We start from the raw sequence: 25134 nt of genomic DNA on the forward strand, positions 1-25134 counted from the left end.
TAATGAGCTAAGGCCAATGAGTCTCAGGTTGAAAAAATAATTAATTGTATAATTTTTATTTTAGTAAACACTGAAAATAGGTCCCACAGACCCAAACACCACACAGGGGTTAAGGTTTTTTCCTGTAAACATTATTTGTTTTCTGTTTCGATTGATTACAAAACAAGCCCTTGGTAAGCTACCCTTACCCTACTATAACAAAAGCTGGTTCAACAGAAATGTGGCTGGTGTCGCTCTGATAATTATAATGGTCTAATCGTGGGGTCTACCCATCATGCTTTTTCATTATTCACAACTCACATAGGCCTACAGTACCTGCAGTGCATACTCCATTCGGCTCGTATCCATCCCCATTTCCAAAGAGCGCATCAGATTTACCATTGCGTTAGGTTTGTTAAAATAGAGCCCTGTAGGTTAATTAATGACTTCTTGCTATGTATTACTTGAACATTTCTGTTAATTGTCCTTCAAATCTTGGATACTAGGCCTATTCCTATCCTTTTTCTGTAATACTGTTCTTTTAAAAGGAGATGAATAGGCCGGGTTGCAGGAATCCAATACTCATAAACAAGATAAAATGGCATAATTGGACTTGATAGGGCAATCAGTTATGTATTGACATTCTGTTAGTACCCACTCATCAACTTAGCACAGCAGGAAAATATCAAAAGAGAATCAACACACCAGAACAAACAATAATCAGGCCTAATCCTGTGTAATCCTATTCAGTCCAGATGGATCATTATGGCGTACAGCAATGTTCTCTGATTCCAAAACTTGTTTGAACCCTGCTTAGATACCTTATAGTATTTGCCAATGGGAATTGCAAATCTCAACACTGACTCATGTTAGCAGCCTTGCATCAATAGTTACTAACACCGAGAGGAACATTCTCCTTTGTATTTAAATAAGAGGGGAATTTCCAATCATACAAAAATATATCTATACTATGGTAACACATTCTTCCTCTTGAGAGACTGGAAACTGATGAGACTGGCTCTGTGTCACACTCTGCTAGTGAGGAGTTTGTCATTCAGTGCTTAGTGATGAGGCCCTTGTGATGAGTCTGGTGGAGGGGATTGTTCCATCTAACACATGTATCACATCATACTTGGACGTCAAGAAATTCCAGTAGAAAGTCAATCAAATCTAAGTCAACAAACCAACGTAGACGGATGGACTTGGATGTTGCTTCCAAGGAATAGATTGTCTACTTTGATGAATTCGAGGAAATCTTCACCAAAAAAAAAACAAGGAAGAAAGATGGACCTTTACGTTTCTTCAAAGGAATAAATTGTCTAGTTTTATCACTTTTCACTTCAGTAATTAAGTGAATGTCACAAAGTTTGTGCAATCACTTCACAATCCATATAAGATTCTTTCAATCTGTTTGTTTATGTTTCCAGTCTTAATTAACTTGTAAGTATACAAATAAGAGTATACTTATAATCTTTCCCACTTCTGAGTTTTTAATCACCCAAGGAGCTTGGCCAGATCCGAACTTGCCTTCTCTTCCAATCACACTAGACATGTTGTCACAAGATGGAAACCAAAGTGGGAAATCAAAGTGGGTCCAGAAGAAATGTGCCAATCAAACAACCCATTGGCTATGATTGGACATAAAAAATGAGTTCTCATTACTGCTTTCTGTCGCAGCAAGTGTCTCTGAGTAAACATGGAGTTGAGGGAGGTGAAGACTGAGAGTGGGACTCACAGCCGAAGTTGTTTACAGTACCACTGACAGACTGTAATTATATTTAGCTTGACCTGTATACTGCTGAACTAAGTGGCTCAGAGTAGGTTACTGTTACTGTGAAGAGATGTTTAATCATGTTCTTATCATTCTGGATACATAATATGTATTTATTCTACTGCATTGGTAAGTGACAATAGGAAGAAAGATGGATGTTGGCACAAACCTATAAATTATAATGTGTATCACAATTATAAAATATATTATATAACATATGACATATAATATATTATATGCCATCATTGAAGTTTGACAAAGTTTATTGGTTCCTATTAAGGCTGTCAAATAATTAAAATAATGAATTGAGTTTATGATATTAGTTAATAGCATTTCATCTCATTCATCTCATTCATCTATTTTCAATTTTGCTCAAATTTGGCCCTAAAAAAATCTATTAACAAAAGCAGTGCATTGAGTTATAGGCATACTATGTTTTGTTTATAAGGGAAAGAAACACAACATAATGTGTATCATAATGTTTTTAATGGCATTTTCACCATAAACAACACAAAAGTCACTGTAACATACAGCTATTAATGCTAACAATGTTTTTATTTTCTTATTTAACTAGGCAAGTCAGTTAAGAACCAATTCTTATTTACAATGACGGCCTACCCCAGCCAAACCCTAAAGACACTGACCCATTGTGTGCAGGAAGCACACTCGGAGCCCCTAAGTCGACCTCTTATCAATGTTCTTGAAGTTTAACACTTGCCACACACACACACACACACACACACACACACACACACACACACACACACACATACACACACATTCATACACACACACCCACACTTAAGTACTGTTAAAGCTTCGGGCATTCTAAATGAGTGTTCTCCCAATTTCTGATTGGAAGGTTGGACTATAGGAAAAAATAAGTGGCTTTATGGATACAAAGACTAAAGAGCTTTTAAATCTGTCCAACAATGTTGGGGACGGGTAAAAATGTACAGAATGGTTACCTGGAGGAAAATGGGGGAGGGTCATGCTTTTTAATTTCAGTCAAGGGGAGAGTTTAGAATTTTTTCAAATTTAGTCCAGGGTGTGGGTCATGTAATTTATAATTGATAACAATTCAATATTTCTCAGTGTTTTAGAATGAGTTGCTTATTATGCAAAATTGAGTATACAAAACATTAAGAACAAAACATTAAGAAGCTCTTTCCATGACATAGTCTGACCTGGTGAATCCAGGTGAAAGCTATAGTCCCTTATTGATGTGACTTGTTAAATCCACTTCAATCAATGTAGATGAAACAGGGGGACAGGTCAAAGAAGGATTTCTAAGCCTTGAGACAATTGGAGGGGTGCAACTCAATATTAGGAAGGTGCTCCTAATGTTTGGTATACTCAGTGTATATCAATGTGTGCCCAGTGCCGCTCATCTTCTTTGATTCTCTGCTGGGCGCGCAGTATCAAGCGCGCCTACAGACTATTTAGTGTGGTCTCAATCAAATTATCCATTGCCTTTAGGCCATAGGCTACGAAGTGTATGCTTGGAGAAGCACAGAGCAAAGTTAGATTTCTAAGATAGCTGCTGGGATGGTGTAAATAAAACTAGGCTGCATTACACACCACAATGGATATTCCATTGAGTACTGCCTAACCAATGGCTATGCTGTGTAGGGCTATGGTGGCAGTTCAGGAGAACAGTCCAAGGTTTCTTTCCAATTTTTGTTGTTGATTGGGCCTAGTCCAAAAAAGGCACTCTTTCTTGTGGACGAGTCTATAGCCTATGTTCTTTTCAGTTTGAGAAGGAGAGCGTGAAGATGAGAAGGAGGACCAGAGGTCAACTTTGATAGCTTGCTACTACTATAATTGATTTTAATTAAAATAATGTGTTTCTTGCCCATGATGTATTTATCAGAGTTATTGGCCTCACAATAAGACACATTGTGGTGAAGAAACTTGAAGCAGCAGTTGAGGCATAATCAATCAGAAATGGACAGCTCATGGGGCAGTCAGCAGGCAAATTCGAGTAGACATAATGAATTTAACCTGTCTTCATTTTAATTAGACTTTACTAAAAACAAGAGAGTCTTGTGTTGGAGCCTATTTAAGAAACAAGAGGGCCTACCACTTTTGACAGACAAAATTAGGCTCTAGGCTGCTATATCCATAGATGTGTCAGTCAATTCCTCCACCCACCATGCAATCTTTAAATACTCTTCCTCTGTATCAATGAAGGGCTGTTAAGTTAAAACCAAGACTCAAATTGAGGGGGTATGAGAGGGTATGCCATAGGTCTACCTTTTATTAAAGAAAATGGTCAAAAGCACACCCTTGTTAGTTTAAGATTTTGAAGGAAATAAAACGGAACAGATTATATAAAGATATCTATAACAGCGCTTCGGTCAGCAGTGCTATATGCTACAAACAAACTGTAAGATGCATATGGGGATAGCATTGCCTTTGCTTGGGAGGTACTCTAATTCTATCACCATCAATTGAATAAGCTATACATTTTTTGTACAATAGAAGATGTTTAAATCCAGACAGCCTTCAGGGAAACACTTGTGACCTTCTCTTGTTGGCCACGGAAGAAGAGAAGCAAGCAGCAAATACGACAAGAGATTAATGCAATGTTTTTACTATATAGGAGATCTTTCCATCCATACTCTTGTCCATGGTGGTCTGCAAAACCACAAAATTCCCACGTTGCCATGTAATATTACAGGACGAAGAACAGTTTCTAAAACTGCATATCTAAGTCTCTGGTCTGTCCAACATGTTCTTTGCTATCCACCTTGTCACTTGGTAAAATATATTTTGCTGTAAGGGTGGCCATCCATTTTCATTTCAGAGAGGTCCGATTTTCTCAATGTAAACCTTTTATAAATAAAGTTCACTTCCTTATGAATTCCACAGAAGACAATAACAACAGATTAGCCTGTTCATATAAAATATAATATAGCCTAGGCTACTTATACATGTTGTTCAATATTAACTAGTCACAAGCTACTACTACTAGAATTGGGATCATTTGCTTAAATATTTTGACCTGAGAATCACAACAAAGTAGCTAAATGGAATGGATGTCCTGTTCTGATTAAAATCAATGTGGGAAGTTAGTTGAATCTAGAGGCATTCGGCCATGGCATTGTAAACATTAATTTTTCTTTAGCTAGCTAGCTAACGTTAGCATTAGCTTCTTCTGTACAAATTGTGTTTTTGCTGTTATCCTCTCTAGGCTAGGGGGCAGTATTTTCACGTCCGGATGAAAAGCTTGCCCAAATTAAACTGCCTGCTACTCAGGCCCAGAAGCTAGGATATGCATATTATTAGTACATTTGGATGGAAAACACTCTGACGTTTCTAAAACTGTTTGAATGATGTCTGTGAGTGTAACAGAACTTATTTGGCAGGCAAAACCCCGAGGACAAACCAACCAATCATTTTTTTGGAGGTCACTCTCTTTTCAATGGGTTTTCAATGGGAATCTAGAATTCTAAGGCAGTTGCTTGCAGTTCCTTTCGCTTCCACTGGATGCCAACAGTCTTTAGAAATTGGTTGATGGTTTTCCTTTGAGAAATGAAGATGTAGCCCTGTTCAGAACGAGGGTCAAGTGAAGTGTACTGTTGTGGTTGGGGCACGTGACCTGAAAGCTCGCTCCACTTGGTTTTTTATCCGCTATTGAACGCAGTTTATCCCGTCTTAAAATGTATTGATTGTTTACTTTTAAAAATACCTAAAGTTGTATTAGGAAAGTTGTTTGAAATGTTTGGACAACGATTACAGGTAACTTATTAGATATTTTTTAGTCATGTTGGAACCAGTGTTTTTCTTGAACAAACGCCCCAAATAAATGGAACTTTTGGAGATATAATGATGGAATTAATCGAACAAAAGGACCATTTGTGATGTTTATGGGACATATTGGAGTGACAACAAAAGAAGATCTTCAAAGATAAGGCATGAAATATATTGTTATTTCTGACTTTTGTGTTGCGCCTGGCGGGATGAAATATGATTGACGGTGTTTGTTTGATGGGGTGCTATCTTCAGATAATAGTATTGTTTGCTTTCGCCGTAAAGCCTTTTTGAAATCTGACACAGCGGCTGGATTAACAAGAAGTTTATCTTTAAACCTATGTGTAACACTTGTATCTTTCATCAATGTTTATGATGAGTATTTCTGTAATTTGATTTGGCTCTCTGCAATTTCACCGGATGTTATTTGAGACAATGCATTACTGAACATAACGCGCCAATTTAAACTGAGGTTTTTGGACATAAAGAGGGACTTTATTGAACAAAACAAACATTTATTGTGTAACATGGAGTCCTGGGAGTGCCATGAGATGAAGATCATCAAATATCATAATTTCTGACTTTTGTGAGCCCTCTCCTTGGCTGGAAAATGTCTTATGGTTTTTTGTGATTAGGCGCTGTCTTAACATAATCGCATGGTGTGCTTTCGCCGTAAAGCCTTTTTGAAATTGGACACTGTGGTTGGATTAACAAGAAGTGTATCTTTAAAATGGTGTATAATACTGTTGTTTGAATTTGGAGCCCTGCAATTTCATTGGCTGTTGTCGAGGTGGGACGCTAGTCCCACAAATCCCAGAGAGGTTATCTAAAGAAACACCTGGGAATGTGTTTATGGTTGAACTTCCTGTAAGTTTAACATAACAATTATTGCTCAAAGTGTATTGTGTACCACAATAGAGAATGACAGCGCTACAGAGACCAAGTGCAACTACCCAGCTAGCAATGAGGAATCGGCCCAGAAGCGGCCCTTTTCCAGAGGTCATTAGGCGCAAGATTAGGCGCACGTGTTTCCCGTACGGATCATTTTTAGTGCAACACATCATACACTCTGAGCCGTGTGCAGTCCCCAGTTAGCACAGTGGATCTGGGCTGATTCCGTCTGAGAGTCGGGTCACTCGGCTGAGTGTCAGACTCGGCCGACATCATGTCTGGGTCGCCTTTGGCAGTATGACTTATGGCTTGGATGCGGGGATTTAGCTCGGGCCAATTCTGGTGTGAGTTATCTGGCCCAAACGTATTACTTGGGCCTCGGGCCAATTGGGGCTACTCTCTGGCCGGGAGACCTATGAGGTGATGCACAATTGGCCCAGTGTCGTCCGAGTTGGGGAAGGGTTTGGCTGGCCGGGACGTCCTTGTTAAATTTGTATCTGGACGCTTCTGGGGGGATTCTGGTAAGATGCCGGCAAAGTCGGCTGAATTCCGGTAGACGGAAACGGCCCGATTCTGGGCAGTCATCATTTTTTATTCTGGGCTGAGTCCGACACATGATTCCGGGCCGATACAATCAGTTCCAGCCCCCCAGAACAGGGCCGCTTCTGGGCCGATTCCTCATTGCTAGCTGGGTCAGCATTCCCATTCACCTTAGCAGAAAACAATCGGATCAGCCAGTTGGTTTGTTTTCATTTACACAGGTTGACAAATTGGCTTGACCCCTAGTCACAGCATCTCTTATGGTTTATGGTTTAAAATTGTTCTCAACCTGCGTGATTAAGATCAGGCTAACAGTGATTACGCTAATGGGAATGCATTTTAATTAATGACATCCTCATTTGCATTGTGTGTTAATTATCAAATTCACTTAGTCTCATCTGCACATTCTAATTAGTACCTACAGCTTCATTGAATTTCACTATTTATCTTAGATAAAGATACTCCACTCCCTGTTTTTGCTGAGTTATATAAGCTTGGCTAAACTGAGTAAAGTAACTTTCATTTTGGAGACAGCAAAAAACACTGAGATAACAAATAAATCAGGACTAACAGCCTAGCTGCCAAACATTACAAATGCCCTACAATCCTTGGCAAACAATCTGGGTTTACTAATTTAATTACAACTAGGGTGTACTGCAGAAAGTTAATTAAAAAATGTATTCACTCTGTAATACAGCATTGCAGAGACACTATTTATGAAGATATGCACTGGTCTAATGAGCAACCTTTAATATAGACTATGCTAACGTATTGGCTTACCTTAGGGTGAACATTTCCACAGGAGAGAAGGCCGAGGCAGTGATGAAGGCGGAGACAGTGTCCCTCTGCCTCATGGGCATGGTCGGCACCATGACCAGGAAGTTACTATCCAGCCTGTGTTCAGTCAAGGCCAGGGCGGCAGGGCTCTGGTACAGACGCACACTGCCAATCCTCTTCATTGGGGTGGAGGTGGACGAGCCAAACAGACCCTCCTGATCCGAGCGGATGGAATTGCCTTTCCGGGCCTCCTCCGAGTGGCACTCCCCTGCCTCTGTTGATTGTAACATGTAGTAGAGCTCCACTGTGGTCCCTTCGGCCAGCTCTATGGTCCTCTGGCGCCCAGGCACCACGCTGGGGGGGCTGAACCAGCCGGACAGGGGCTCCAGCTCAGCCACACACAGCCCCAGCTCCCCCTTCAGCTGGCATGTGCCACGCACCTCCTGGGTCTCGTGGAAGGCAAACATGCGTACGCAGGGCAGCTTGTCGATGGCGCTGTAGTCATCCCAGTCCCTGCCCGCCACGTAGAACAGCACCTGGACCCTGGGGTTGGACAGGTAGATCCTGTCCTGGATGATGAAAGTCTGCACCTTCCAGTTGAAGGTGAACATGGAGGAGGCCACGAAGGCCCAAGGGTTCTGGATGAGCTCCAGGGTGACAGGCTGCTCCACAGAGAGGGGGCCATAGCTGGCGTTTACTGAGGGCATGCTGCGGGCCTGGTAGATGAAGAAGGGCTCTGTCCGAGACAGCAGGCTGGAGTTCCTCATGAACTCCTGGTTGGCCTCTTTCAGGAAGAAAGCAGACTCTGCGTTGATCACTTGGTAGTTGACAGGCAAGTAGGTGGGGATGGATGAAAACCTCTGCAATCCCTCCAAGACTCGACAGTCTGCTACTGGAAGACAGAAAAGAAGAGCTGAGTCAGGACAAGCTCAGTCAGTGCTCACTTGTTGTACATCCTGTACATTTCCTCTAAAGCTTCCCTCCAGTAAAAGTAGAATGGCTGTACTGACAGCCATTTGGAGCGGAGCTTACTGTACCAGAGAGAACTGATAAAACTACACACAGACAGCAGAGAAGACACTGAGTAATGTAGGCTGCGGTCATGCCTAAAATTAGGCCTACATTACAATACATTACATTATGTTGTAGATGTATTTAATGGTGTATGGTTATTGTGATGTTTTGATAAAAAGGGGTCAAGACCATTGCACATTACAGTACTATTTATTTTCTCATATATATAAATATATACAGTTGAAGTCAGAAGTTAACATACACCTTAGCCAAATATATTTAAACTCAGTTTTTCACAATTCCTGACATTTAATCCTAGTAAAAATTCCCTGTCTTAGGTCAGTTAGGATCACCACTTTATTTTAATAATGTGAAATGTCAGAATAATAGTAGAGAAAATGATTTATTTAGGCCTTTTTTTAAAATCACATTCCCAGTGGATCAGAAGTTTACCGACACTCAATTAGTATTTGTTAGCATTGCCTTTCAATTGTTTAACTTGGGTCAAATGTTTCAGGTAGCCTTCCACAAGATTCCCACAATAAGTTGGGTGAATTTTGGCCCATTCCTCCTGACAGAGCTGGTGTAACTGAGTCAGGTTTGTAGACCTCCTTGCTTTTTCAGTTCTGCCCACAAATGTTCTATAGGACTGAGGTCAGGGCTTTGTGATGGCCATCTTGACTTTGTTGTCCTTAAGACATTTTGCCACAACTTTGGAAGTATGTTTGTGGTCCATTTGTATGTCATTGTCCATTTGGGAGACCCATTTGCAACCAAGCTCTAACTTCCTGACTGATGTCTTGCTTTAATATAGCCACATAATTTTCCTCCCTTATGATGCCATCTATTTTATGAAGTGCTCCAGTCCCTCCTGCAGCAAAGCACCCGCACAACATGATGCTGCCATCCCTGTGCTTCACGGTTGGGATGGTGTTCGGCTTTCAAGCCTCCCCCTTTTTCCTCCAAACATAACAATGGTCATTATGGCCAAACAATTCTATTTTTGTTTCATCAGACCAGAGGACCTTTCTCCAAAAAGTAAAATCTTTGTCCCCATGTGCAGTTGCAAAGCGTAGGCTGGCTTTTTATTTGCGGTTTTGGAGCAGTGGCTTCTTCCTTGCTCTGTGGCCTTTCGTTTATGCCGATTTAGGACTCGTTTCACTTTTGTACCTATTTCCTCCAGCATCTTCACAAGGTCCTTTGCTGTTGTTCTGGGATTGATTTGCACTTTTCGGACCAACGTATGTTAATCTCTAGGAGACAGAACGCGTATCCTTCCTGAGCGGTATGGCGGCTGCGTGGTCCCATGGTGTTTATACCGCCGTACTATTGTTTATTCAGATGAAGGTGGTACCTTCAGGCGTTTGGAAATTGCTCCCAAGGATGAACCAGAATTGTGGAGGTCTACTATTTTATTTATGAGGTCTTGGCTGATTTATTTGATTTTCCCATGATGTCAAGCAAAGAGGCACTGAGTTTGAAGGTAGGTTTTGGAATGCAGCCAGATGTACACCTCAAATGATGTCAATTAGCCTATCAGAAGCTTCTAAAGCCATGACATAATTTTCTGGAATTTCCCAAGCTGTTTAAAGGCTCAGTCAACATAGTGTATGTACATTTCTGACCCACTGGAATTGTGATACAGTGGATTATACGTGAAATAATCTGTCTGTAAACAATTGTTGGAAATATTACTTGTGTCATGCACAAAGTAGATGCCTTAACCAACTTGCCAAAACTATAGTTTGCTAACAAGAAATGTGTTGAGTGGTTGAAAAACAAGTTTTAATGACTCCAATCTAAGTGTATGTAAACAACACTTACTCATTCAAGTGTTTTTATTTATTTTTACCATTTTCTACATTGTTGAATAGTAGTGAAGACATCAAAACTATGAAATAACACATATGGAATCATGTAGTAACCGAAAAAAGTAGACACACTTGATGACAGCTTTGCCCACTCTTCGCATTCTCTGAACCAGTTTCACCTGGAATGCTTTTCCAACAGTCTTGAAGGAGTTCCCACATATGCTCAGCATATGCTTTTCCTTCACTCCGCTTTCCGACTTATCCCAAACCATCTCAATTTTGTTGAGGTTAGGGTTCTTGGAATGCAAGAATTAGAGTGATGGAGTGCTGCATCAGATGACCTGGCCTCAATATTCCCCCACAGAGTGAAGAAAAAGCAGCCAACAAGTGCTCAGCATATGTGGGAACTCCTTCAAGACTGTCGGGAAAGCACTCCCCATGAAACTGGTTGAGAGAATGCCAAGCTGTCATCAAGGCAAAAGGGTGGCTACTTTGAAGAATCTAAATTATAAAAAATATTTTGATTTGTTTCACACTTTTTTGCTTACTACATGATTCCATTTGTGTTATTACATAGTTATGATGTCTTCACTGTTATTCTACAATATATACAATTCATGAAGAGCTCAGGTATCCTCATCATATTCCAACTAATATCAAAAATAACTAAAAGTGGCCTACAATCCAGCATTTGTTAAATAATACGTACATTAACATATGAGTGAATGTAATCACTGTATTAACACTTTAACACACACATTTAAATTATGTGAAGATTAATCACAAATACTCTGTTCTGATAAAGTGAGTTAATTTTCATGTGGAGTAATCTAGAGTTGTTTCTGGTGGGCCATTGCTAACAGGTCCCACTCCATGATGGCCTGTGTGATGAGTGAGAAAACAATACATGTACAAATAGGTGTTAATCACCCAAATAGTGGGCTATGACCTTCCTCTCAAGAGCAATCTGCTGTGTGATTTCTTACTATTCCCTCCCTCCCTCCCTCCCTCCCTCCCTCCCTCCCTCCCTCCCTCCCTCCCTCCCTCCCTCCCTCCCTCCCTGCCTGCCTGCCTGCCTGCCTGCCTGCCTGCCTGCCTGCCTGCCTGCCTGCCTGCCTGCCTGCACACCACACTCCCATCTTAGACCCAGCCTTGTAAATCAATGTCCCGACAATTTACAAATCAGGCAGGGATTTGTGATTCATGGTGCCCACTTGACCTCGTCCCTGTCTGTCCCATGGAGGCAGCATGGACGCAGCCTGCTGCCTCCACATCTGAAGGGCAACACAAGCATTTCGCTACACCCGCAATAACATTTGCTAAACATGTGTGTGACAAATAAAATTTGATTTGATTTGACAACACTCTCACTCTGCCCAGCCCAATCACCCCAGAGATCACTATGTATCACTAACATCTTCACTTAAGCATCACTTAGCTCCTTCAAAGTAAACACCAGCAATCATATGGGGCTTTTACAACAGAGGACAGAAACCATAGAAAAATACTATACCGCAGTGTAGTTTGTCATTTTCTGAACAAACTCAAGAAACAGATAGTACAACGACACTGACAAATGAAAAGCTTGATAGTCCAGCAAGAGCAATACAAGACAGAACAATCAGGAACAAAGTCTCATCCTCTGCAGTCCCATGGTGACAATGTTTTTACTCGCATCTCAGGGGCGGTCTCAATCCAGCATGCCTTCTAAAACAAAGCACTCACTCCAAAAGCCTTAGCATTTTTTTTTTATGTCTCGACTATAATGAGATTTATCGTCTGTGCTTTCCAGATGACATAACATTCTTGAGAAGGAATTAAATGTCCATATGTGCCTCACATACAGTATATAGGCCAAAGGAAACCCTACAAAGTACAAGTATACACCTTTAAGAATGGGATCACTATTATCTTCTTAGTCAATCATGAAAGATTGTTTTTAAAGTCAGTCAAATGTATTCCCTTGTTACGAGCTGTCAAATGGCTATTTTCTGACAGTTAGGCCATTTTCTAACCATGAATGACAGATACGATACACTGCACAGGCAACATTTTCGCATCTATGGAGTCAACAAATCTATTAATGGAAGGTTGGCTGATTCCGTTATAATTTTAGCCATTCTAGCCTTGTGAACATTTGATACGAAAGGAAGAAGAAGCAGGAAGAAATTAATGAACGATGTGTGCAATTACAATTACAAGGAAACTATTCACACCTCTTGACTTTTTCCACATGTTCTTGTGTTACAACCTGAATTTAAATAGATTCAATTTAGATTTGGTGTCATTGGCCTACACACAATACCCCATAATGTCAAAGTGGATTTATGTTTTAACACATTTTTACAAATGAAATAAAAAAACAAATAGCTGAAATGTCTTGAGTCAATTAGTATTTAACCCCTTTGTTATGGCAAGCCTAAATAAGTTCAGGAGTAGATATTTGCATAACAAGTCATATAATAAGTTGCATGAATCACTCTGCCTGCATTAATAGTGTTTAACATGCTTTTGAATGACTACCTCATCTCTGTAACCCACACAGTCTCTGTATGGTCCCTCAGTTGAGCAGGTTACTTCAAACAAAGATTCAACCACAAAGGCCAGGGAGATTTTCGGCTGGGTTTCTGTACAAGTACTTTGTGACATCTGCTGATGTAAAAAAGGCGTTTTAAATACATTTGACTGACTGATTGATTGGAGTTTTATTTTGAATAACAAGAAATGGAATAGAACGAATCACAGGCTAAATCATAGAGAAAACCTGGTTCAGTCTGCTTTCCAACAGACACTGGGAAACAAATGTACCTTTCAGCAGGACAATAACATAACAGACAAGGCCAAGTATACACTGGAGTTGCATACCAAGACGGCATTGAATGTTCCTGAGTGGCCTAGTTACAGTTTTCACTTGCACTGAGCATACTAAACATTAGGAACACCTTCCTTATGGTGAGTTGCTTCCCACAGTTGTGTCAAGTTGGCTGGAGGTCCTTTTGGTGGTGGACCATTATTGATACATACAGGAAACTGTTGAGCATAAATACCCAGCAGCATTGGAGGTCTTGACACAAACCGGTGTGCTTGGCACCTACTACCATATCCCGTTCAATGGCACTTAAATATTGTGTCTTGCCCATTCACCCTCTAAATGGCAAACATACACAATTCATGTCTAAATTGTCTCAAGGCTTAAAAATGATTCTTTAACCTGTCTCCTCACCTTCATCTATACTGAATGAAGTGGATTTAACAAGCAACATCAATAAGGGATTATAGTTTTCACCTATGTTTTTTTACGTTTCGGGGCATTTTTTGGGGTCCCACAAAAATCATAAAGCGTCTATGTAAGTCCCTCTCTCTGTCACTCAGAAATGTATTCCAGTGTCTTCCTGCCTGCCGGAAATCTTTGCCAGTGTGTGTGCAGGCCACCTGCCCCTCCCCTCTGAAGCATAGGTTACTGTAGCCTTCTTCATTTTGTCTTGTTTGATGTTTCACTTCAATAAATATGTGGAACCTAGATTACAGGCGTAATTCAGAAATTAGGGAGAAATGTTTAATTAGAGAAGAATGGATTGACTTTTTCAAGGATACTATAGTTATCACTTCTCACGTTGGATTTATTAACTAAAAAAGGTAAGACATATTTTTAATTGTAGTGCTGATCAGCACACACAAGCTTGTTTCCTCTGGTCCGGTGTTAAACCAACTCAAAAAGACATGAAAAGTTCCTCCATAAAGCCGCTCCTCCATACAGTAGGTATAATTCTGTTGACCTAATTCAGATAATGCATGCCATAACTAGATGCACAGCGTTTCAACGGAAGCTTCCTCCATCTTCTCTCGCTCTCTCCTCAACCTCAAAATTTCAGATGCATCTCACGTCCTACACTGTGACAACACAGTGTGTGTGTGTGTGTGTTTGTCTTTCATTATGATTAAACCATGCTGCTACGGCAAAATACAATTTTCTCTTAACGACTTTCCTATACAGATTAAATTGCTTAACCGCTCCACAGCAAGCTTCTCTATCCACACTGATTGGTGAAGTAATTTAATGTCGAGCTTAATGTAAACAAAAATTATATTTCAGAAGTTTAAAAAGGAACAGAAGGAACGATATAAACCTGTGCTTTTTGGGGTTTTCAACAGGTTCAGAACTTGATTTTGCTGGTCGGAACAGTGGAACATATTGGAAAAAACAATGGTTCTGTTCAGAACTAAACAATGGAAAGTTATTTTGATTCCAACCCCTGGTGCAAATATTGTACATTCCAGGTGTGCAAACCTCTTACAGACTTAACCAGCCAGACTCACAAATGTAATCGCTGCCAAAGGTGATTTTAACATTTTCAATACATTTGTAAAAATGTATAAAAACATGTTTTCACTTTGTCATTATGGGGTATTGTGTGCAACACAACAAAATGTGGAATAGGTCAAGGAGTATGAATACTTTCTGAAAGCACGGTAATATAAAATAACAAAAACATACAGATCTCATGAAGGTCAGGGCGTGACTAGGGGGGTATTCTAGTTTATTATTTCTATGTGGGGTTCTAGTTTATTTTTCTATGTTGGTGATTTGTATGATTCCCAATTAGAGGCAGCTGGTAATCGGTGTCTCTAATTGGGGATCATATTTAGGTAACCGTTTTCCACCTGTGTTTTGTGGGATATTGTTTTGTGCATGTGCACCACGTAGTCACGTTTCGTTGTTTCTTTATTGTTTTGTTGTGAGGTTCACTTACTTCAATAAAAAAAATGTGGATGTCACGCCCTGACCATAGAGAGACTTTTTTATTCTCTATTTTGGTTAGGTCGGGGTGTGAGGCGAGGGGGGGGGGTGTTCCTATCTAGGTTATTTAGTTCTATGTTGGCCTGGTATGGTTCCCAATCAGAGGCAGCTGTTTATCGTTGTCTTTGATTGGGGGTCATATTTAGGCAGCCATTCCCCCACTGTGTTTTGTGGGATCTTGTTTTGTGATGTTGCCATTTAGCACTTAATTGACATCACATTTTCGTTGTTTCTTTACCTTGTCTTGTTCTAAGTTTCACTTCAATAAATATGTGGAACCCTGATCACGCTGTGCTTTGGTCCGACTATGCTTCCAACGACGACCGTGACATCATATAATAACAACAAACACTTCAAAATGTTTATCTGTTTGTGACTGAATGTAGAACTATGATTTCTAAACTTAGAGGACATACGTTTAAAGGGGGAAAAGGGAATGCTATCTATAAATCATGGCAGCTTATTGAATTCCTTTCAAAGAACCAGCAACCGATGGAACCCATGTGCACATTAAACCTACGAATAAAGAATGGTTATGAACTTCCTTTGTAAGGTAGAGGAATTGACTTAAGTAATCAATGACAATTGAATTGTATGTTTACAACAAATACACAAGGCATTGAATTTGTTTTTACATCAGAAAAGAATGCTCAAACCTTTTACACTAATGCTTTATTCATTTGTATTTTTCAAAAAGCAGCTTGAAGCCACAAACCTTTAAGTAGGTATGTGGTAGAGTAACTGCAGCATAATCCAAGGTACAATATGCTTATACCTGCAAACAACTGTGAGATCCATTTCCCAGACTGTGGATATTTGTATGCAAATCTCTAATGCAATCAGTCTCTGGAATTGGCTCTGAATTTACAACCTTAAAATAAACTCCCATCAAGAGAACTTTAAACCCAAATCCACAGTAAGAAAGAGTCAGCAGTGTTTGGAATTGAAATAAATAAGATACAGTGCCTTGCGAAAGTATTCGGCCCCCTTGAACTATGCGACCTTTTGCCACATTTCAGGCTTCAAACATAAAGATATAAAACCGTATTTTTTTTTGAAGAATCAACAACAAGTGGGACACAATCATGAAGTGGAACGACATTTATTGGATATTTCAAACTTTTTTAACAAATCAATAACTGAAAAATTGGGCGTGCAAAATTATTCAGCCCCTTTACTTTCAGTGCAGCAAACTCTCTCCAGAAGTTCAGTGAGGATCTCTGAATGATCCAATGTTGACCTAAATGACTAATGATGATAAATACAATCCACCTGTGTGTAATCAAGTCTCCTTTTAAATGCACCTGCACTGTGATATTCTCAGAGGTCCGTTAAAAGTGCAGAGAGCATCATGAAGAACAAGGAACACACCAGGCAGGTCCGAGATATTGTTGTGAAGAAGTTTAAAGCCGGATTTGGATACAAAAAGATTTCCCAAGCTTTAAACATCCCAAGGAGCACTGTGCAAGCGATAATATTGAAATGGAAGGAGTATCAGACCACTGCCAATCTACCAAGACCTGGCCGTCCCTCTAAACTTTCAGCTCATACAAGGAGAAGACTGATCAGAGATGCAGCCAAGAGGCCCATGATCACTCTGGATGAACTGCAGAGATCTACAGCTGAGGTGGGAGACTCTGTCCATAGGACAACAATCAGTCGTATATTGCACAAATCTGGCCTTTATGGAAGAGTGGCAAGAAGAAAGCCATTTCTTAAAGATATCCATAAAAAGTGTTGTTTAAAGTTTGCCACAAGCCACCTGGGAGACACACCAAACATGTGGAAGAAGGTGCTCTGGTCAGATGAAACCAAAATTGAACTTTTTGGCAACAATGCAAAACGTTATGTTTGGCGTAAAAGCAACACAGCTGAACACACCATCCCCACTGTCAAACATGGTGGTGGCAGCATCATGGTTTGGGCCTGCTTTTCTTCAGCAGGGACAGGGAAGATGGTTAAAATTGATGGGAAGATGGATGGAGCCAAATACAGGACCATTCTGGAAGAAAACCTGATGGAGTCTGCAAAAGACCTGAGACTGGGACGAAGATTTGTCTTCCAACAAGACAATGATCCAAAACATAAAGCAAAATCTACAATGGAATGGTTCAAAAATAAACATATCCAGGTGTTAGAATGGCCAAGTCAAAGTCCAGACCTGAATCCAATCGAGAATCTGTGGAAAGAACTGAAAACTGCTGTTCACAAATGCTCTCCATCCAACCTCACTGAGCTTGAGCTGTTTTGCAAGGAGGAATGAGAAAAAATGTCAGTCTCTCGATGTGCAAAACTGATAGAGACATACCCCAAGCGACTTACAGCTGTAATCGCAGCAAAAGGTGGCGCTACAAAGTATTAACTTAAGGGGACTGAATAATTTTGCACGCCCAATTTTTCAGTTTTTGATTTGTTAAAAAAGTTTGAAATATCAAATAAATGTCGTTCCACTTCATGATTGTGTCCCACTTGTTGTTGATTCTTCACACAAAAATACAGTTTTATATCTTTATGTTTGAAGCCTGAAATGTGGCAAAAGGTCGCAAAGTTCAAGGGGGCCGAATACTTTCGCAAGGCACTGTATATGTATAAAGCATATAAATATCTTGAGGGTTACTTGAATCTTTATATGCTCCCTGTTGTGTCCTGAGGTGAAGGAAGTGGACTGGGGACCACAGTATTGTAATCTTTAGTCTATTTCAAACCTTTCAGTATCTCATTCGATGTTGTGCTCCTAAAAGGAAATAGTAACATGACATAACATGACATAACATAACATGGTTTGATGTTTTTTGTAGAAATCATTGTGCCCACTTCGCCTGCAGTAAAGATGGAACTGAGTGTTACTAATGTCCAGACAGACATGGGCCAGAAAGGCCAGCATGTCGGTCAGTGTCCCTCCTCCAAGTCACCCACCTGCCTGCTGTACCAGGATCATCTTGATTTTAATCTGAAATACGATACAGCATTATGCTGATTCATAGTTAAATAGGTTCATTTTCTTTATCGTAGACAACACATTCAGGCACTTATCAGTGAATGTGTGGCAGTTTCATGTGTATTTTCCTAACATATTTTCTAGTCAGTGTTATTAGCAAGAAATGGACTAATCATCACATAAAATTATCATAGTACATCGTTCTAAAGGAGCAACCATAAAAAGCAAAAGCATGCAAATCATGGTGAGTCTGCATGTTTCTGTTGGAGCGGGACCACTCCAAACCCTTTTGAGGCATTTCTTCTCTTCCGAGAAGAGCTGACCACTCATTCTACTGTCAGTATGGGGATGGGCGTGGGGAGAACTACACAATGTTTGAGCTGTTATGACAGATAGACTGGCAGGTGGACAGTGTGCAGCAGATCCCAGGAAGAAACCAGATAGTCAGAGCTCCTGACTAACCAAGCAGCACTTCTCATCCACACATGCTCAGCAGTGCTATCACACAGGCTCCAGACCAGTGTGTGTGTACAGCTGAAGCAGGACTGACAGAGCTGGCAGGGAAGAGCAGCAGCCTTCACACATGGATGAGGCTGGGTAAATGACTGGCCACTGGAGAGGACACCAGGACTGGAGACAATGTTTCTGCTGCCCTCTACCTTGTCTAATGATATGGGTGTCCACTGGAGGGCCACTGGAGAGATGGACAGCCCCTGCCTTCCTGCTCCTTGCAAACGTCAACAAGACAGTATGATTCGTATGCCTAATGCAGAGCCAAAAAGTGTGAGACAAAAGTTTAACAGCACAGAACAAAAACTTAGCAAAGAGAAAGAACTCCACAAGATATAAACGTAAAGAGAAAAGTCAGGAAAAAAGTAAAAGGATCTGACAGAAACAAACAGAGGGGAGGAGCTCTCTGTAATTAATAAGAACAGGGCTACAATGGTTGACTTTGACAGTTTCCCCCCTCTCTTCTTCTCCTTTCCCTGGGCATGTACCTCTCTCTGACCCCTCTGACTCCCACAGTCACATGTACCTCTCTCTGATCCCTCTGACTCCCACAGTCACATGTATCACTCTCTGACCCCTCTGACTACCACAGGCCCCAGCCCTGACTTTACTTCTAATGGGACATTCCTTAAATATAAAGAATGACAGAAAGCTCTCTCTTCCCTATGCATTACCCACAGCATATTTATCATCATATCTAATTAAGAAGGGTTATTGAATTTGTGTCCACGCGTCAAGAATAATAAATACAGTTGTTCTTTCAATTAGAATTTGAGGATGATTTACTGTGTTGTTGAGTCACCAAGAAATGTAAGAAAATGGCAAAGGCACTAGTGGATGAATCAATACACAATATAATATGATATTACTTTCTGCTTGTTTACAGTGCCTTCAGAAAGTATTCATACCCCTTGACTTATTACACATTTTGTTGTGTTACAGCCTGAATTCGAAATGGATAAAAAATTGATCTTTACCCATCTACACACAATACCCCATAATGACAAAGTGAAAACATGTTTTTAGAAATGTTAGCAAATGTATTGAAAATGAAATACAGAAAGATCTCATTTACATAAGTATTCACACCCCTGAGTCTGCCAAAGGTGCTTGTAGAAGCACCTTTGGCATTGATTTCAGCTATCTATATGGATAAGTCTCTAAGAGCTTTCTACACCTGGATTGCGCAATATTTGCCCATCATTCTTTAAAAAAAACCTTCAATCTCTCTCGAAGTGGTTGTTGATCATTGCTAGACAACCATTTTTAGGTCTTGCCATAGATTTTCAAGTACATTTAAGTCAAAACTGTAACTCGGCCACTCAGGAACATTCACTTTCTTCTTGGTAAGCAACTCCAGTGTAGATTTGGCCTTGTGTTTTAGGTTATTGTCCTGCTGAAAGGTGAATTCATCTCCCAGTGTCTGGTGGAAAGCAGACTGAATCAGGTTTTCTTCTAGGATTTTGCCTGTGCTTAGCTCCATTTTGTTTCTTTTTTTATCCTGACAAACTCCCCAGTGCATAACAAAGCATACCCATAACATGATGCAGCCACCACTATACTTGAACATATGGAGAGCGGTACTTAGTAATGTGTTGTATTGGATTTGCCCCAAACATAACACATTGTACTCAGGACGAAAAGTTAATTGCTTTGCCACATTTTTTTGCAGAATTACATTAGTGCCTTGTTGCAAACAGCTGGCTTTATTCTGCCCAGGCTTCCTTTTTGTCACTCTGTCAATTAGGTTAGTATTGTGGAGTAACGACAATGTTGTTGATCCATCCTCAGTTTTTCCCTATCACAGCCATTAAACTCTGTAACTGTTTTAAAGTCACCATTGGCCTCATGGTGAAATCCCTGAGCAGTTTATTCCTCTCTGGCAACTGAGTTAGGAAAGACACCTGTATCTTTGTAGTGACTGGTGTATCGACACATCCAAAGTGTAATTAATAACGTCACCATGCTCAAGGGATATTCAGTGTCTGCTTTTAAATTTTTTTTACCCGTCTACCAATAGGTGCCTTTCTTTGCGAGGCATTGGTAAACCTCCATGGTTGTTGTGGTGGTTGAATCTGTGAATTGACTCGAGACACTTCAGCTTTTCATTTGTAAAAAAACAATAAAAAATAAACATGATTCCGCTTTGACATTATGCTATTGTGTGTAGGCCAGTGACAAAAAAAGTATATTTAATCCATTTTAAATTCAGGCTGTAACACAACAAAATGTGGAAAAAGTCAAGGGGTCATTTTAAACTGACATTTTCCCTAGGTGCTTTTACCCCTCTCTATCCCTGAGATGAGCTAAATTAAATCTATAATAACTACTAATGAATAAGGGGCAATGCAAAATGCTGTATGTAGAACAGTTTCCTCTTCGACGATAGTGGGGGACCTGCTGTAGCTGTTTGTTGTCTGACATCCAATTGATGGTCACCACAGGCGGCTGGTTGCACCTTCATTGGGGAGGAAGGGCTCATAGTAATGTCTGGAACGGAATTAATGGAACGGTATCAAACACATGGTTTCCATTTCATTCACTCCATTCCAGACATTACTATGAGCCGTCCTCCCCTCAGCAGCCTCCTGTGATTATTGGCCACATTTAAGACAGTTAGAGGTAATAAAGACTAATGGGCCTGTGGCTTCACTAAGGGAAGAGCTACTTTCGAGTTCATGAGCGAAAGCATCATCTTGGGGATTAAAGAGTATCGACCAGGGAAGAGTAAACAACAGCAGCAGCAGTAGCAGCACTACTTGGATGTGTTTGGTAAAGCTGTGGGGAGGAGAAGAGAAGAACCACGGCCACCACATTCTGGTCCCCATGTGGGCCTGCCTGCCTGGCTGAGAGAGACTGCAGCACCATTAGGGGCTAAAAAGGAACCTTTAGGTGGTGAGGCCTGTGTGTGCAACACAGTTATCACAGCAGGATATCAGTCAGTGAGTGGCCTGGCCTGGGCTGGGCTGCAGACATTACTGGTCTCCTGGGTGCAGAGAAGAATGGCTCCATTGTGCCAGAGCAGGCAGAGCACACGGCTGTAGGGGAGGACAGGCCAGGCCAGAGAGCTTTTGGCCTGGACAGGGAGGATGAGACAAGCATGGATTTGTGTGCCAATCAGTATTCTCAGGGCCGCTCCGGAGTTTTCTAAAACATAAACTGTCCGCCTAATGAATCTCTTCCCCTCACACTGCCCTTTATTGCAAAGCGATATCGTAAATCAGGACAAACACAGGGCCTCTTGCAGGGCAGAGTGAGTCGGCCTCTTTGTGTGCACTGAGGGACATTTAACAATGAGAGCAGAGCCCTGTCACGACCAAGAGAACAAGTGGACACAAACCCACCAAAGATCTATACGCTGCTGCTCGGCATTGCCTACTGCCCGGGGCAGCATACAACAGGTGTCAAAAAACAAGTACGTAACTAAATAGAAAGGTTCCAGTAAACATTAGAATAAGATACAGAAAATCAAAATTGTGTGAAAAATGGTGGATATACAGTTTTATTCTCCCCAGGTCTCACTACAGGAAACAGCGCATACAGAAATGTCTATTCTCATCACATCTGATTAAGCACGGGACAAAAAAAGGCTGAATACACTTTCATATCACCCCAAAGGATTGCTCTCAGAACACAACTTGCTTCTCTGTGATATTCAGTCGAGAAGGCTTACGATGCAAAATATGAAAAAAAGATGATACTTGCTGTAACATAAGGAATTGTACTGACTGGCGTCATTGGGGCGTTACATGAGTTAAAAAAAAAAAACAGTTAAGCTCTCTGCCGTTCAAAAGCTGAGGGATGGGGCTGAAGAAATGTAACCAGTCGCAAATTCATTGATAGAGCTATGGATGCCAGAACTGACCATCTATGATATCAAAAGTATAGTTTCAACCAGGACTTGAAGGTATACAGTGTTTGTTTGCATTTACTTTGTTTACAAACATTGAAGTAAAACAAGCATATATAAGGGGTTCTGATGAGTTGAACTAAGCTCATGAGGCATTTGTAAATTATATTATTTAAGAATCAAAAGGGTACATATAATTAATTTATGAGCCCAAAAATTGATGTAGCAATTGCATATTTCTCCTTTAATTTTCTTTTGAAGCAACAGTCATATCTGTCAAGGATAGTCCTTGCCCGAGTCATATGGAGGGACTCTATATGACTCTGGTTCTTACCAGCTACAAGTGGCCCTGACAAACCCCTTGACTCTCTCTTCATTGGACAGTATAACAGCTACAGTACCAATCGATCTCTTGTCCTCTTATCACCACAAATCAGGAAATGTACAGAACATTGAAAAACCATTACCACTGATTGCGTACAATGTCAACGATGACAAGTAATCAAAGCTACTTTTAATGATTTAGGAGTAAGAGGATCTGTGGAACAATGACTGCCTCATCCGCCTCGCCTGAGAGACCTGAGAACAATAGCTCCTTCTTCAGTCAGAGGTCAAGCCTCTAGCTTGGCATTGAACACACATACCCGGGCAGTCTAAAAAAGGACATATTCAATAGGAGGCTGTGTGATCTCAGGTAAGAAAGTCATCCGCCACACACCTTTTCAAACCCTCTCCGTAGTTATTTCCCTCAACATTCTCAAATCTGTCAAATAGATATGAAAAATTGGAAATATTCAACAGGATATTTCTACATCTGACTATACCAAATACTGCAGTGTGGCAGTGGCAATAATTTGTTATGCATTGTGGCGAAGGGAAGTGTGCGGGCTTGAGGCCAGTAACTGACTGAGCTACAGGGTTCTTTAATGAATGTGAGAGATGGACGGGAGCTCACATTAGAGGATGGAGGATGTGGAGGCTGGATTCAGCCTCAGAATGTTCTTTGGCATCCCGCCACAGTTCAGACACCTCACTGAGATGAGATCCTCCTAGGCTGACAGGGAAGAGAAGCCTACTTTCTCACAACATCTCAAAAAGTCCAACAACAGTCAAACATCTGGTACAGAACTACCAAGCTGAAGATGACCAGACATTCCTTTCATCATTTCTTTCATATGACTTGAGTTTTTTAATAACCCAGTGCTCTGTCTGTACTGTACCTGGCCAAGGAACACATGTATAATACCTCTAAAATAACATTAACCTTTACTGCAGTGGGATAAGTATTTCTTGGTAGTCTTAAACAAATGTACTTTGAAACAAAAGTATACACCTCACACACATGGTTATGGGCTTAACAGAAATAAGACACCTGTACCATGTCAGATACAGAGTCGAAATGTATTACATTTTGTGTGTACATCACAATATTACACTTTATATGAATCACATAAGACTGAAATAGAACAAAACCGTTTGACATAGAAACACCGGAATTTCGGAATACAATAAATAATTATGTTAATTAACTATGAAATTAGGAAAAATATTAATAACATTCTACCCATGAGGCCACTAAAGGGCAATTTGGTAATTTCACTGCAGGAAAGGGCTACATCAGGTTCCTCAGTTTGTGCTGAGAGAAGGTTTTCCTCAAATCTCTTTATAACAGCAAGATTTTTCAAGAGGGAGCAGGAGCTTGTGCAGTACGGTGGCTAAGTATTACTTTACACTCACACAGGCACTCCTACCCTCCCTAAATATATTGGTAAACTTCCACCAAGGTCAACCATATTACTGGATAATAAATTCCACTTCTACAACCTGACAACACTGCATTTCTATGAAGGGAACCAGACTGCAAAACCATGCATAGCTTTTTCAGCTAGACCTTTGTACTGGCTTATTCTTTCTTTTCTTAAATACTGTCGTTTCTACATTTACTGAAAACAGAAACTTACTAACCTAATTGTGTATCTATGGAAATATTGCAATGCTTTGAAGAAATCCACAGATATGTATTCAATGTGAAAACCATTATGAAATACACAAATGGCTTTGAATTCTTTATTTCATGACCCATTATTGAAAATGCGGTGGAATTGTCTATCTAAAGAGGAAGTGTGCATTCACCTCACTGTGGCCCTTTGCTTTTTTAAAGCCTTTGTTGCGGCTCCAGATGGACTGGCTCTAAATCTGTGGTTTAACCCAAAAGCTGTCAGAGTGAGAACTAACTCCATGGACAAGTAGCTCTATTTTTGTCCAAGAGAAGAAAGCCATTAAGGCAACAACAAGGGGAGAGGGAGTATTCTATTTCATACTAGATCACAAAGAAAAGTGGTGTGCTGTCTTGCTTCTACAATGTCTCTTACTTAAAAATAAATATTTGTGGGAAGGGCAATGCTGAGCACATTTTGTTTTCAAAGCCATCCTGTTTGATTACCAAGATGGACGGCCAAGAAGGCTGGCTCCCCCATTCCAGAACCATGGTGATTTTCA

The 25134-nt window shown here is 40.5% G+C and overlaps 1 protein-coding gene across 1 annotated transcript in view; it reads right to left on the bottom strand.

Annotated features, from left to right (window-relative positions):
- The window catches only part of si:dkeyp-14d3.1 (transmembrane protein 132C), a 211841-nt gene that overhangs the window by 161011 nt on the left and 25696 nt on the right, over positions 1 to 25134 (bottom strand). Inside the window, exon 2 of the mRNA XM_021621375.2 lies at positions 7718 to 8606. Coding sequence (XP_021477050.1) covers positions 7718 to 8606 — 889 coding nt within the window. The remainder of the gene's footprint in view (positions 1 to 7717; positions 8607 to 25134) is intronic.

Source organism: Oncorhynchus mykiss, chromosome 11, assembly GCF_013265735.2.
Source record: "Oncorhynchus mykiss isolate Arlee chromosome 11, USDA_OmykA_1.1, whole genome shotgun sequence".
Lineage (NCBI taxonomy): Eukaryota > Metazoa > Chordata > Actinopteri > Salmoniformes > Salmonidae > Oncorhynchus > Oncorhynchus mykiss.